This window comes from Cydia strobilella, chromosome Z (genome assembly GCF_947568885.1).
Source record: "Cydia strobilella chromosome Z, ilCydStro3.1, whole genome shotgun sequence".
In the NCBI taxonomy this organism is placed as follows: domain Eukaryota; kingdom Metazoa; phylum Arthropoda; class Insecta; order Lepidoptera; family Tortricidae; genus Cydia; species Cydia strobilella.
The window spans coordinates 11,677,145-11,692,949 of NC_086068.1; the positions used below are offsets into that span (position 1 = coordinate 11,677,145).

The 15,805-nt window shown below is 38.1% G+C and overlaps 1 protein-coding gene across 1 annotated transcript in view; it reads left to right on the forward strand.

Moving 5' to 3' along the window:
* Positions 1 to 15,805, forward strand: part of LOC134754175 (uncharacterized) — an 84,281-nt gene that overhangs the window by 29,647 nt on the left and 38,829 nt on the right. The window contains exons 10-13 of the mRNA XM_063690305.1: positions 2,094 to 2,296; positions 5,634 to 5,819; positions 8,008 to 8,096; positions 9,103 to 9,304. Coding sequence (XP_063546375.1) covers positions 2,094 to 2,296; positions 5,634 to 5,819; positions 8,008 to 8,096; positions 9,103 to 9,304 — 680 coding nt within the window. The remainder of the gene's footprint in view (positions 1 to 2,093; positions 2,297 to 5,633; positions 5,820 to 8,007; positions 8,097 to 9,102; positions 9,305 to 15,805) is intronic.

The window sequence follows — 15,805 nt, forward strand, 5'->3', positions numbered from 1 at the left end:
GTGGCACTAGTGGTTATGTTGATGCTGTACGATTATTATAACTAATCATTCTAAGATTGTTGTTTACATATGTTTTTTCTTGGTTTGTATTTCTACCTTATCGTAGTGATACTAAGGGCCAGTTTTACCAACCTCAGCACAAAAGTAAACCGATTACCTACACAACCATCTCTCTATCAAAAATTATAGGATGCCCAACTGTATGGCCGATTTTTATATATACGGTAAAACGGGGTGGCTTTAGGAAAATTTGGGGTTACTTTGATAGCTTAAAAATAGCCACAAAATTACCATTATTCATTATGTACTAAGACTGTTCATGGACCTAGTTAGATTACTTAATATTGATATTCATCTAAGGTAAAAAATCCCGCTTAAAAATATTATTATGACTTAAAAGCTGAAATTTCAAAGTCGCCTCGGCATTTCAAAGCCACCTCGTTTTACGGTATGTACTTACATTTATTATTATTTAAATTTAAAGTTATCGCTAAAAGTCTTCTCTTCTAATTTTATTTAAAAGCCTGGCAACCCTTATTTGTGACCGGATTTTTGCAGGCAACCCTATACCACTGTATTCGCAATAAAATTACCATCATTTTGATATATAATTCAAGCGTCAAACAGATGAGTGCAATTATCGATAAAAACTCACCTGTTTAAACACGGCAACCTCATAATAGTGACAGGAAAAAGATAGGCAACCTAATTTATTCATGATGTACAAGTTGTATACTTTCTATTGGAACTTATTTCGTTCGTCAGACAGGTCGGTGAAATTTGAAGTAAAAGGTTAATTTTTAAAAATTTATTAAAAATAGCCTAGACCATACTTCTTTAGGCAACCCTATTTATTAATGTTCAGGAATATATTTTCTTTCATAAAATATAAGTTTCATCCGTCAGACGTCTCGGTGAAGGTCGACCATATATAACGTATCTTATGCTATAAGATAAATACTTATTCGGACGAAATATTTGTATCTACCATGTTCGTTTTTTTATCTAACCCTGTAAGTGCATTTCACGTGGGAAGTCGAGCATTGTAAAGATCAATAGAAACATGCTCCTTTTGAATCATATAGCGCATTCACATTTTCCGCCTTTGCTAGTAAATATGACATTTGTCATTGTTCACCATATCGTAACATCAGAATCGTAAAGGTCTATCTCTTAACCTGCTCTTAACCTATTTGCTTGAAAATGAATAGGCGTGCGTTCGATACTGTCGCGCCGACAATTGGTTAATAAATAACTGACGTCAATGCTGTCAATGAGATACCGTCCGGCACAATCAATAGAACCGTCTTGCCTTGGTAATTAACACAAAGTGGAACGGCTAATTGTTCGTGGCAATTTGAAACCTCGGTTGAACGCGATACTACGATCTGCAGTGAATTCATTCTCAATACAAGCTTTTATTAACCTCTACATATCCCAGTAGATGCTATTGTCTGTCAGTAATAATATAATCAAATAGATATAACGAGTTAAATTTGACCGGTTTAAAAAAAATCGTTTTTGCATACACATCTATATGGGTGCGCTTATCATACTCAAAAATATGTCCCATAGCTCTTATGTCAGCGAATTAAGAACTATAGGACATATTTTTTGAGTAAGTTGTATGCACCCATATTTTTACACTTGATTGCACTATTATCTATTCTGTGCCTACACTGCCTACGTCTCTTAGTCGAATGATAATGTTAATTAATTTGAACAAAATTGTTTTAGTTTACAGTGGGGAAAATCCTGAAGTAATAAATAATATCTGTAGCTGAAAGTAGTGTAAAATATACATTTTATTAAAATTCAAAGTCTGGGCATCCTCCCTAAAATGTTTATAACAAAAAATATCTTTATATCTTTATATAAAAATATAATAGGATCGCTTACTCTTGCAGTGTGTTACGTATACGTAGCAAAATAAAAAGTTCTAAAGGGCTGTTGCGTAACCCATAAGACTTTCGTTCATTGACCTTTGTATACATATCTCTGTTGTTCGTTCATAATTATACTGCTAAAAGAAGATAGTCGACTGACCTATTTTTAATTGTTGTTTTTTTTTAATTATTGTAAGTTATTTTTAGGAGCTGATGAAAAGGACCAGTACAAGGCATACGGAAAAACATTCAGAAAAATGATTGTGGATTGTTTACAAAAGGATCCGTCCAAACGCCCCACTGCCACGGAGCTGCTTAAACACCCTTTCTTCAAGAAGGCCAAAGATAGGAAGTATCTGACCCAGACACTTGTCGCGATTGGTCCTAGTATGGAAACAAGAGTGCATAAGGTAAGTAGGTGCATCCCGTGATATACGACTTTTGGTAGTTGTATAATCCCTAGATTTCTAGAAAACAGTTGAGAATGAGAATTACTGCAATGTTCTGCCACCAAAGTACAACACTAGCCTTTTTTAGTAAACCATAGAGTAATAATAATAAAATATGACATTGATGCATCAAGGCGGTTTGTTTACAGAGGACCTACCGGAAAACGCGAATCCGAAATTTCGCTATCTGCCTCTTTATCGTTCGAATATGCAAGAGTGACAGAGATGATACATAACGAAATTTCGATTTTCTTGTTTCGCGATAGACCCTCAGATTGTGGTAGTGGCGCCCCCTGCGCAAAGTTACGCGTAATATTCCCTATTGCAATGTAAGCTTATTGAAAGGGATGTGGTTTAATAAAGCGGCCAGGATATTTAAAGCAGTTGAGGCACTAAGTCAATTCACCATTTATGCAAAAATAAAACGGAACACTGGACAATTTGCTCAAAATCTTTCGATGTCATAAAAAAATATTTATTGCATACCTATAGTGTAATAAGTGTAAACATGTCTTATCTGATTGTCGTATTAGTCGCATGAAATTATGTGCATTTTTACAGAAGATCGCATTGCATATCACATTTGCCCTTTGGAACTCTCTTGCCAGTTTAGATTTGTAGTTGTACGTCCTCATTTCGACTCTATCCAACTTAGGCTTAACACGTCCGATTTTTACGTTCCTTACATAAAAATCAAAAACATAGTAAATAACTTATTATTTGTGCAAGAATCAATTTAAAAAAATGTTATTCGGAAAAATTGGTGAATTTTCGGTAACCACCGGAAACTGGGCTCTGTACATCGAACGCTTGGAGATGTGTTTTAAGGTAAACGACATCAAAGAAGAACTGTGGTTGCCGATGCTCATAGCTACTATAGGTGACGCAGCCTTCGAACTGATGTGCATCCTTACTTTCCCTCAGAAACCGGCTTATATGAGTTATAGGGCTGCAGTGGACGCTGTGAAGGACCATCTTCAGCCAACGCCGTTGTATATGATCGAGAGGCTCCGTTTTCGTCAGAGGCGGCAGCTCGAAGGGGAAAGCATTGCTCAATACATAGTGGAATTACGGAAGCTGGCTTCTCACTGTCGATTCGAGGTCGCGGAAAGCAATCTTCGTGATCAGATGCTCTTCGGCTTGCGCAGTGACGATATCCGGCGACGTTTATACTCTGAAGAGGTGTTAAGTTTTGCAAGCGCCGTCAAAATCGCACGAAGAACGCAAGCGGTAGAAGATTTCGAAAGCAAAGGCGAGGAGGCTAACCATCAGAGCAAGAACCATACCATGCCTTCATCGTCTAATGAGCGCAAGGGCGAAGAGGTCTGGCTCAAAAATCTCATTTGTGGCAACTGCTACCAGATAGGACATTTGAGGAGAGTTTGTCCGAACTGGGTGGCCTGGTACAACGCAAACGTCCGCACTGAGCCAGCGAGGCACGGCGGAGCGGCTTCGGATGGAGAGGCTAGCACGGACGTCTTGGAGCCGCCTACTGACACCAGCGAACTGGAACACTATGACTAAGCTTAAGCAATAAAGAGTGCCGCTGTTCCGCGCCTTTTTAACCGCGTGCGCTAATTTGTTTATTATTACTAAGAATTATTATAATACTATTCTCGTTTGAAGCTTCCTTATTGTTATTTATAGTTAAAGTAATCGGTATGGTATTTATAAGCACAGTCTGCAACACAACTAGCTAAATCCCGGTTCACATTATCATATTAAATGTATGAAACCGATATGCGTCACGACACAACACAACACGACACGTCAGACAAATGTGAACCGGGCTTAAGTGGGGTGATAGGTCCGAAATGATCTGTCTCTTATTCTCTTAACAATAAAGTTATGGTAAGTTCATTTTGAACACTGGCCACTGAATAAATTCTGCTGCTTACTGTACTTTGGTGATAAATAATATTTACTTATAATAGTTATAATATAAAAGAAGTCAAGTTGGAAGGAAAAATATTTTGTGATTCTGTAATGATATCGAATAAACAAATTATTTCTGCATGTGGTTTGATTTGAACAATACTATTTTCGCTTAAAGGGGATTCATAAATTGGGGTATATCTGAAATAATAGGAGAAATTAATTAAATTAACCTTACACAAATCCACCCGTCCCACAGTAAGCTCAATATACTTACTATTTCTATTTAAATTAAATAATAATTTATTGCAGATCATAACAATCCATAGATTTTGTTAGTTTGTCTTAAGCTAAGTACCTAATACTAGTGTTAGTAATTAAATAAGTTATTCTACAACTAAAAAGAACTAAACACCATACAGGTCAACATACAGGTCGCCCAGTTAAGACCACCAGGTGCCTCCATATTCGACAGTCGTACCTGTCGGATAATACTTTCACTTTTTATTTAGCCATCGCCATGTTGCGGATTATCAGTGGTACTAATTTAATTTCCTGGCAAGGAGTAATCTTTGACAACAGACGTTGAGAGATCGAATGTCACCGATGTAAGCAAGTTTCGTAATTTTAAACCATTTTTCTCAAACATGCTATGTAATATTGATATTACGATCTTTATATTAGGCTGGGAAGTATCACGTTTCAGGCGCAGCTAGACGAGAGGTCTGTAATGAAATTTCATACAAAGTTGCAGGCCTAGGCCGGGAAGTGGCTTTTTTTTTTCTATTTCACATATAATTGTGGCACAGCATCATGGCATTCAGCCACTAAAAAAAACTATAAGCAATATTTGCTTTTTGGTTCGTTTATGACATTCTGCCAATACGCCTTTTTTTTTGTTAAACCTGACGGGCTCTATGGCACTATGGCCATTAGAGCGGTAGGACTGTGTGGGGGGATGGTAGCCTGGGGAAAATCCAGGACCCTTCCGCATCACACGAGACGGTTTTGTTACGCTGGAATACTCCTAAAGTTAAAAAAAAAAACAATAAACGACATTTGATTGATATATATAGTTGGTCAAGCAAATCTTGTCAGTAAATACAAAACAAAAAAAACTATACTCATCCTTTTCTTTTGGGTGTTAGTACTAGTGTAAGACAAAGATAGTATGATTCTCTCTGTCTGTTTGAAATAAGACAGTCCTTTGACAAACTATATACCTATATTAAACGTTTGAGAAAAGCACTATACATACATCGGCGTGAAAACGGGTTGTCGGCCTCATAACTGGATAGTCACTACGTTCGGCCGTATATTCTATTCGGCCGGCAACCCCTTCCTTCCTGGCCTCTGTAGTAATGTACTATTACCACAAAATTAGGCGTCCTGTCGTTAATGATATGTTTGACGCGGCTTGCAGGCGAGCAGAAGGCAACCGGGAACGTCGGGCCGGTTGCACCGCACCGTCACCGGCGAGTGGGTGTGGAGCGAGGAGGAGGACGAGGGCGAGCCGCACGAGTCCGAGGACGAGTCGTCGCCCACGCCGGACCGGCGGCCCATGAACCGGCTCCAGCCGGCGGACTCTAGTGGCAGCGACTCCGAGGAGGTGAGGCCTAGTCTGTCTCGCACAGGGGACTAGGACGAACTGCACGAGTCTGAACGAGTCATCGCCCGCGCCAGACCGGCGGCCCATGAACCAGCTCCAGCCGGCGGACTCTAGTGGGAGCGACTCCGAGGTGGTGAGGCCTGATCTGTCTTGCACAGGGGATGAACACGAACCGCACGAGTTAGGACGAGTCGTCTCCCAAGTCGAACCGGCTTCAGCCGGCGGACTCCAGCGACAGCGATTCCGTGGAGGGTCTAGTCTGTCGCTTACAGGGACGAGGACCAACCGTTTCGTGCAGTGTCTGTCCATTGCGCGTAAATTTCGTTAACCCTTTACCGCATATGGTTCCAAATTTGGAACGCAATGATATTTTCCTCGATATAAGCGTCGTCTGTTTTACTGAACTTGTAAGAGGTAGAAACTATGCATACTACTGAACGTTTTTAGGGTTCCGTACCCAAAGGGTAAAAACGGGAGCCTATTACTAAGACACCGCTGTCCGTCCGTCTGTCTGTCTGTCACCAGGCTGTATCTCATGAACCGTGATAGCTAGACAGTTGAAATTTTCACAGATGATGTATTTCTGTTGCCGCTATAACAACAAATACTAAAAGGTACGGTACCCTCGGTGCGCGACTCCGACTCGCACTTGGTCGGTTTTTTTTTGTACTCGTTACAGCTTCTAGCTAGTTTGTGGTCCATATGACGTTATCATTTCCACCGACATTCGGCAATTTTGACTTGCAAGTGTGATTGACTACTTTGTAATTACTAGCCCCGATGAAAATTAGTTCGTCTACTTCCACACAACAAATTTTTTTATTCTTATAAATTTTACACATGAAGATAAAATGACCCAGTAATGGGAACCGTAATAGTAATGTTTAATCTAGTTTATTTTGATCGTATAATAAAATTGCATGAGACTTATTGTTAAAAAAATGTACTTTTCAAAAACGTTCTCCAAATTATATTGTCCTCCTATAGCACTGCTGCATGCATGGACTCGAAATAAAATTGTCAGTACATTGGTAGAGCCGTGTTGCTTTCCCTAGTAATAGCCCTTTTCACATCTGTTATATTCCTACCCGTCAAATAAAAAATAAACAATCGTTATTTTTTTTTTCTTTCATTACAAACGGTATTTCTTGTATTTGGATTTAGTTATTGGAGAATATTACCATATAAAATTAAACTACATTAGCATTAAATGTTAGTTATTTTTAAACTTAAACATTATGTTTGTACAAACGCGAGAACTTCAAAAAATGGTCTGACTAGACGAAAACATATGCATCGGGGCTAGTAGCTTTTCGTTGTTGTATTTAGTGCAATAAATAAATTTCAAGTGTTGAATATTAGAAAAATATATGTCACAACAAGATTTTACGGTAAAAAATGTAATCATTTATGTTTAAATTACTATGTATGATGTCGTGAAAGTTTATTCCTGAAATGGAAAACTATGCGTTATAAGCTAAAAGGATTGGACTAATATGGAACATCATGCATTAGTGATTTTTTTAATCGGCTTGACAAATATGGAACCTTATGCACTCACGGATGCTAATTCTTTATTTTTATTTTTTCATTAAGGTAGGTACGTTAGCCGCATTGTTAAAACTACCTTACGGCAAAACATATACCGAAATTGTAATATGTTCGTACTTTATGTAAAAAAAATACGTAAAAGGAAAATTTCGTGCCTACTTTTTATTAACATAATAAAATTAAGATCCAAGGTTCCTACCGCCTTTTGGCCCAGGAATTTATTTTTGAACAACTTCATTATTTTCGAATGTATTACAATGATGTTACAGAATTAATAATATAAAAGTTTCGAATTCCTTCCTTGTTGTTTCTCTTATTTTTTCGCAACTGTATTAAAAACGGTCGTTCGGATTATTTTATTTTAGTATAATACCTTTTCACGAAGTTTCAAGTTCGATTGATCAGGAACAAGAGACACGCTCTTAGCTGTCAAACGATAACATATTTCTATACTGACGGGCAATATCAAACGCCACAGTTTGTTACAAAAAAGCTAGCTGAATGTAATCATTAAGGTTCGGCTATAAAACCAAGTTCAAAGAAAGCTGTAGCGTTTTATATAAAGTAGTACAGGTACTTATAAAAAAAATAACAGTAGTTAATGTAGTTATTTAATGTATACATGTATCGCTTACAGGAGCCCACGATGAAAGCGGTCTCTTCGCCAGTCGCAGCCACGACCGCTACTGATGAACCACCTACTATCAACCTCGTTTTAAGGCTAAGGTAAGCTTCAATTATTTTTTTTATCATTGTAAGGTCCAACCTCTTTATCCCTATTTTTTTAGCAGTTTACATTGACAATACATAATGTGCAGTCACGACGTCACACACCACGGATCAATGATACACTTTGAACGGTGAGAATATGCAAAGTGTTAAATGCTTAGACATTTATATTTCTGTGGTTAAATGTATGCGTGATCTAGGCACATTTTAAGACATTGAAATATAATTTAGTCAACATATATTTAAATTTGCAATAGGTCGAGAAAGGCGCTTGGCTTTGTTATACGTCAGTTAAAATGTTTTAATATTTATCATAATCGAACACTATGACAGCACTGACATTTCGACACTGGGTTAACGGTCGAACAGCTTAACCCCGGGTTAGTGGGATGGTGCAAGTGGCGCTTAGTAGCCTACGCAGTTAAATTTGTGTAAACTAGTGCTACAGACGTTATTGGGCTGACATTTGATTTTGAATTCCCATATCGCTGGCCGAATATTACAGGGTTCTATGTTTCACTTTTATCAAACTAAAATTTTAACTTAATCATAGTGACATTAAGTCTAATTTCAACTATCTTGAAAATGTAACATAGAACCCTGTAATATTGGGGCAGCAATATCCAATTAACGCCTACATATAAAGTTACTGGCTTCGGCCCAAGACTTCATCTGCGTGGAATGATGATGATGATTGATAACAACTATCTCCATACTAACTCCATACCAAACTTGATCAAAATCGGTTCATCGGTTTAGTAAAGAGGTAACAGACGGACAGACAGAGTTCCAGTACGGAACGACGACGGACGACGACAGAGGACGGAGAGTGCTTTCGCTTTTATAATATTAGTAGGGATGAAAGAAAATCTAAACAAATATCCCAATCCCCACTTCGCTATAACTAAATGTGTAAGGTCGGCGCTAATGGGTTAAACGTTAATTACCATAGTTGCAACAATTAATGGTGACATGAAAATAACGTTATGATAAAACTACGCAGAAATTCCCTTCGCGAGCTGAACGACATACGGTTCGAGTTCGTGATGGGCAAGGACTCGGCGGAGGGCATCGCGGCGGAGCTGATCGGCGCCGGGCTGGTGGACCCGCGCGACTCCGTGCCCATCTCCACGCACCTGGAGAGCCTGCTCGACTCGCAGACGCCGCTCGCGCCCGCCGCACCCAAAACGGTCACATTCCACTTGGTGAGACTGAGGGAACCCTTTCAAATTTAGATATTACTAAGCACAGCTAAGTTTAAATTGACCAGTGTTTGTCAATGACTAAATGCGCAGAGGGCGTCACTAGCACAAACAGAACACTACACTACACTACAGAACTGAATAAATATATACATATGTATATTATATACATATATGTATTTTATATTAGTATATGTGTATATAGATTTATGTATATGTTTATAGTTTATGCGTATTTATAGGTAGCACAGTTTTTTAAAACTTTGTTTTATTTTTTTTATTGCTGTCGTCTTACTTAATGCGTATCCAAAATTCTCATATTGCTATTTGTTCATATTAAATTGTCTTTCACCTGTTAGTGTTTGATCCTTTCGCATTTTCTCAAAGGTAAGCTGGAAGAGATCCCTTTTAGAGATAAGTTCGCCTTTGTACATAACATTTTTCTTTTTGTTTTGTCCGTTTTATGTAAACCTGGTTATGTGCAATAAAGTGACGTATATACATACATTCAGAGGGCCTACAGCAAAACAAGAAAATCGAAATTTGGTTATCTATCTCTCTATAACTCAGAGCATCATCATTAATTTAAGAGCCTAGCTCTTGTCGGTGGAGCAATTTCCATGTATCTCTTTCCTGAGCCTTTCGTTGGACCGCGTGATACGACACGACGTTTATCTTTTCCTTAAGTTGGTCCATGTATGTTCTTCTTGGTCTCCCTCTCTTCCGCCTTTCTCCTACTTTCCCTTCCATAATATTTTTTATGAATTCGTCGTGTCGTAACAGGTGCCCAACCATCTTCCCTCTTCTGCTCTCAATGATTTGCAACAGGGACCTCCTCTCCTGCACAAGGTTGAGAACTTCCTCGTTAGATTTTTCTCTCGGTCCAACTAATCTTCTCCATCCGCCGCCAGTACCACATTTCAAAGGCATTAAGTCTTTCTCTGTCCCTCTGTGTCATTGTCCACGTTTCACACCCGTATAACGCTATGCTCCAGATGTACACTTTGATAAGCCTTTTCCTGATTTGGCGAGATATTCTGGCTTTAAATAGGCATTTTTACTAGTAAAAGCTTTTAGCCATAGCTATTCTTGAGATAATATGGGGCATTTTCAATGAAAAGGGACCTTATTATCGATGGCGCTTACGCCGCACAGCGTCGCGCGGCATTGTATTTATATCGGAGCATCGTTTGTAATGGCGTAAGCGCCATCGACAATAAGGTCCCTTTTTATAGAAAATACCACATATCTTGTGTACACCTGGAGTTATTAGTATGAAGCTACCAAGGTATTTAAATTTGGAAACTTTAAGTTTCCTCAGAGCATAATCGAGCGATAATAAAATTTAGATTTTCGCATATCGCGATAGGCCCTCTGTAAACAAAACCACCTTGATGCATTAATGTCATAGTAAAAACTTGTCAAACCCCTGATTAAGGTATAGTATGTATAAGTTACTCTATGGTTTACAATATGTGCTAGTAGTGCAGTAATACCCCATATTCATTAGTATAGAAAAAATCTGTGCATCATTTATTCCCAAGCCTAAGACGAAATACTTGCTCAAAATAGTCCTTAGCCATTGGACGAAGCCGAAATATACATGTGCATTAGGGTATTTAGAATCAGTATACCAAGTATCATAACAACCGGTGTAGCGATTACGAAGAAATTAACAAATTACGTTTTTTTACTTTGGAGCAGCCAATTATAGTTCTTGGGTTCTATCGTTTTAATGTTCAATAAAACTTGTTTAATTTATTAGATTACACGTTTTTTAATTAACCAAATTACAAAATGGTCCCGACAATTGATTAGCGTACAAATTGTCCCGACAATGAATGCGAATGCAAACGAGTGAACACGACCGAAACGAGGTACGTGTGTTCTATCCGATTTTAGGAATAGCACTAACTCATGAGCGCGCGGGTTACACTGGGCTATGCGCCCACACATTACACTGCACTTAAGACGCATACATAACACCCCCCCTTATCACTCAGAAGACCTTCCCGTGAAGAAGGGCTGACCAGTAGGGGCCAACTCTACGTCCTGGGTCCTTGGGATCGTGGTTGACCGGAGTAAGTTTAGCTTCCTCCACAGCAGTATTCCAGCGGTTACGACAACCAGCCCATATAAGGGTATGGTCCATAACAGATGACTATTATCTTTAGAGTCAAATGGTTGTATCTGCTGAATTTCCTCCTTTTCTAGTAGAGTTTATATAATTGTTCCTATGGAATTCTTTCCAGTTTCAACGGCTGTGCAGTATTTCGGATTGTTATATTCGACATTTGGAAGGATATAAGTTTGACTGCCTTCCCTTTAATTTCGTTTCTGTAGTTTTTAACAGATGAGCTTGCGGTAGCCTTCAGGGATTTCAATCAGTTAAGGCCCATTTACATGGTGCGAGTTTCTCGCCTCGACCATGCGATTATCGTAGCACGAGAAAAAATATGGCATCATGTAAACTATACGTACGATATCGCACAAGTAGGGGCGATAATCTCCTCGCCGTTGATGATTGGATGTCTCCGTGTAAACAAAACTTAAATGCGAGAATCGTATCTCGAGTTTATATGCTTTTCAGTCGTAATCATGAGTGCATTGCAAGAGGCTGTTCTGATTGTGTCGGTACTTTATACGTTTTAAATTTTACTTTTACATTTTCATTTTCAAAACGCACAACAAATTTTTTCTTTGAATATAGGTACTTGAATGCAGCTAACTATTTCCCGCCAAAAGCCAATATTAAAATAAATGCAACTTAAATTATATTAAAATCATTAAATTAATTTGTTTTTGTTAAAAGATATTCTCGCTGACTGTACTTTTCTTTAACAGACAACTAATACTCATCGAGAGAATTTTAACAAACCAAAACACATCTAGGTTCCGTTGTTTCATAGAGTTCCCATGGCCACCTCCTGTGTCCATAATCAGACCAGTTCAATGGTACCATAATATTACATTGTCACCCAACTCAATGTATAGGAATTTTAAGCTCAATCAAATAATGGGAAGTGGGTTAAATTTGCAAGATTTGACCAGAACAAACATATTCAAACAAACAAACATTTACAAGTTAAATAAAAGCTTGTAAAAATATTGTGAGAAACAAGAAATATTATTACGAATATTTACGGTATACGTATACCTAGTGGTAAATGATCAGCAACTAATCACGTAAGTTGACTGGCAAAACTCGTATGAAAATCGGTTCGAACCGATTCGTGCGATACTCGTACGTACGTGAAAAAATGTCATACGAGAACGAGTTTAGACGAGTTGAGAAATCTCCTCGTGTAAACTATTTCGCCTGGCGATAATCTCCATGCGAGTATCGAATGACATAATCGTAGACGAGTTTATATTTCTCGCATGAATGTAAACATTTTTATACGATACTCGCCTGGCGATTATTGCATACGATAATGTCATACGATTTCTCGCCCCAAAACGTGCGAGAAACGCGCACCATGTAAATAGGCCTTTATGTTCCTTGGATAAATCTAATTTCTTCGGTGTCGCATAAGAGTTGTGATTTAGTTCGTTGAGGACAGGTTATTGCGTAATGGTAGTCATCCAATCTCTGAAGCAACTCGAAGTCACTTGTAAATGCAGTATATTGGCAGTTAGATGAAATTTCGTGTTTTAAAATCAATGAGTAGATGCAACGAGTAGGTGAAGGCTTTGATGCCAGAGTAAAAAAGGTTTCTTCGCAGTAGTATGTTTCTTGAAATTGTTTACATTCCTCCTCCATGTACTGGTGTTTTTCACGGTTCATAGTCATATAAGGTTTAAGAGGGATCAGAATGGTTGAATTATAAGTAGGAGTGGGGAATAGGTGGTAGTAGGTGTATGTATCTTTGTACATTACAGGATTTTTTTATAGTGAACAGCGTGACATTAAATGATTCTAACATTTGTTTGTTAATGCTTATTCCAGAATTAAATTTATTTCCAATGATATTTTGATTTTTCTGTAGTTTGTATGGCTTTATCATAATGACGTGCATCGTCGTGGTCTAAATTACCAGTGACGCTTTTTATGATGGAACCCAACCCATTAACAAGACCGCGTCTTGTTTCTTTGGGACAATCCCAATAGGAGATGACCATGGGCTATTAGAGGGTATTATTATGTTTTGTTCAAGCATTGACTGAATTTGCCTGTCCGCTTTGTGTATTTGGGGATATCTATAAGAACGCGTATAGATCGGAATCTCATCAGTTGTATTAATTCGGTGTTTAATCTGGTTTGTAAATGTAAGCGGTGCGTTTTCGGTATAAAAAACATCACTATAGACTTCGCATAAGTTTAAAAGATTACATTTTTCTTCCATGTTAAGATGATCCGTTCTAAGAAATGATAGCGCATTATCATTCTTCTCACAAGTCGTTTCTAAGTTATAAGTTTCATAATTGTTGTTTAACTTTTGAGTTCTAAGAGCCGACGATAAAAATATGATGATGTCATTATTATTGGGATTTGTTATTTGCAGGTGAGCATAGCCTGACTCTGCTCGAGTTACCGTCTCGAGAATGTAACAATTGTTTACATTGGTTCGTGGGACGAAGATATCACCATGGTGGATGTTGACTGGAACCTTTATACCTTTTGTCGAGTTTGGTCTTATAAGGGCTTCAAATTGAGATTTGCTTTCGGATGACAAAATTTTTATTGGTATTTTAGCATTGGGTCTAATAAGTAATTTATTTTCCAGATCAACTTTAGCTCGAAAATTTTCTAACATTTCAAAACCAATTCATCCGTCAAACACATTACGAAATGTTTCCTCCTTTAGTTCGGGGAATGAAGGTATTTCCACAGCATAATTATTAACAGTACTATATTCTGAGTTTACAGTAAACGGTTCAAACAGTAGCGGGTGGCTCTTGAAATGATTTTCGAAAACGTCCGGTGATAGAAAAGCTTAATTAGCTCCGGTATCGATAAGTAGTTTCAGGGGTGGTTCTTTAATTTCAATATAGGGTAGCCGTCTTTTTAAGTGAGCATTAATCTCTAAAGTCATGGGTTGTTGTTCGTATCCGGGTCCTGACAAAAATCCTGATTGATTTCGTTTCCAGAAAAAGTAGGTTCATAATTATCGTAGCACTGCTGGTAGGCTAAATAGTCTGTGTACATATTGTTGCACTCGTTGTACTGCACGTTTTTAGTATTGTGACCATCGACGGTGGTCGTGTTACCATAGTCCGTGTCAGCAAAAAGTCCGTCCGGGGCTGGGCAATGTTGTTGATACATTGTCTGGCAGTTGTAATTATTTAAAGGGTTATTTATAGGCATGTATGGTTTGAGAGGTACTTGAGCTGATCTATATGAAATTCCGCTCATAGGTTTCGGGGTATCTAATTGATATCCAGAAAATTGTTTTGATGGATTATAAGGATATTGAGGTCTGAACTGTGGTCTGTTCCACTGGTTATTTTTATACGGATTGGGGTAAAAAGGCCTGTTGTAGTTATTTTGGTATGGTGACATATTTTGTCTTTGTGAAAACAATGGTTTATTCAGATTAGCGAAGGGCACTGGTCTTGGAGGTAAGTTGTTGTGTGGAGCAAACTTGTTTAGGTCTAACGGTTTTTGAAAGTTAGTTTGGGGTACCTGCCTTTTTTGGAGATAATGTATGTTTTGTTCCTCTTTAATAAATTGCAAGGCTGTCGGCATGTCCGCGGGACGCATGGTTCTGTTTGTTACCCCCAGGACTTAAGGACCCCTCCTTAAGACCAGTCAGGAAAGCTTTCAAGGTTTGAGATGCAAAGAACTCCCGCTTGCAAGCTTTCTTGCCTTCGTCCGTTTCGTGTAAATTAACATAATTTATTATGGTACTAAGTAAATGCATGCACCGGTTATAAAATTCTTGGGGTGTCTCGTTCTCTTGACGCAAATTAATTAAATCCCTATTAAGCTGACCAACGGGACGAAAACTGTCTTAATTTAAGACAGTTTTCGTCCCGTTGGTCAGCGAAATATTTTAATAGAACCTGTTTTATCTCATTCCAAGATGTTACACCATTTATAGTAACGACCTCCTCAGCTTTTCCTTTCAATTTATTAAGGACGCTATGCAGCAATATTTGATTATTAAAATTATTGGGTTGCGTTAAGCAGATATTGGGCCAAAACGGCTTCGCATGTAGTTGTAAATCTGTGGAACTGATTTGGACTTCCATCGTATTCTGGTATAACATTAAGAGCTAACTTTAATTGATTAGTATTATCTACCGCCATTACATTATAAAAGATTGCAAAGAATCGTACACAAACAAATATTACATTTTAACAATAACGAAATAGAACTTGTACAATCAAACGATTTGATACACAGAAATGCAGATTTTATGGATTTCTGTAATGCACAAAAATACACTGGAAATTGGAAAGGACTCACAGTATGGCGACGGCAAACAGCATTTTCGGCTCCGGAGGTCCGGTGACTAGGGTTTTGAAGTAGAAGAGCACTAGTTATCCTTCTTAGACTG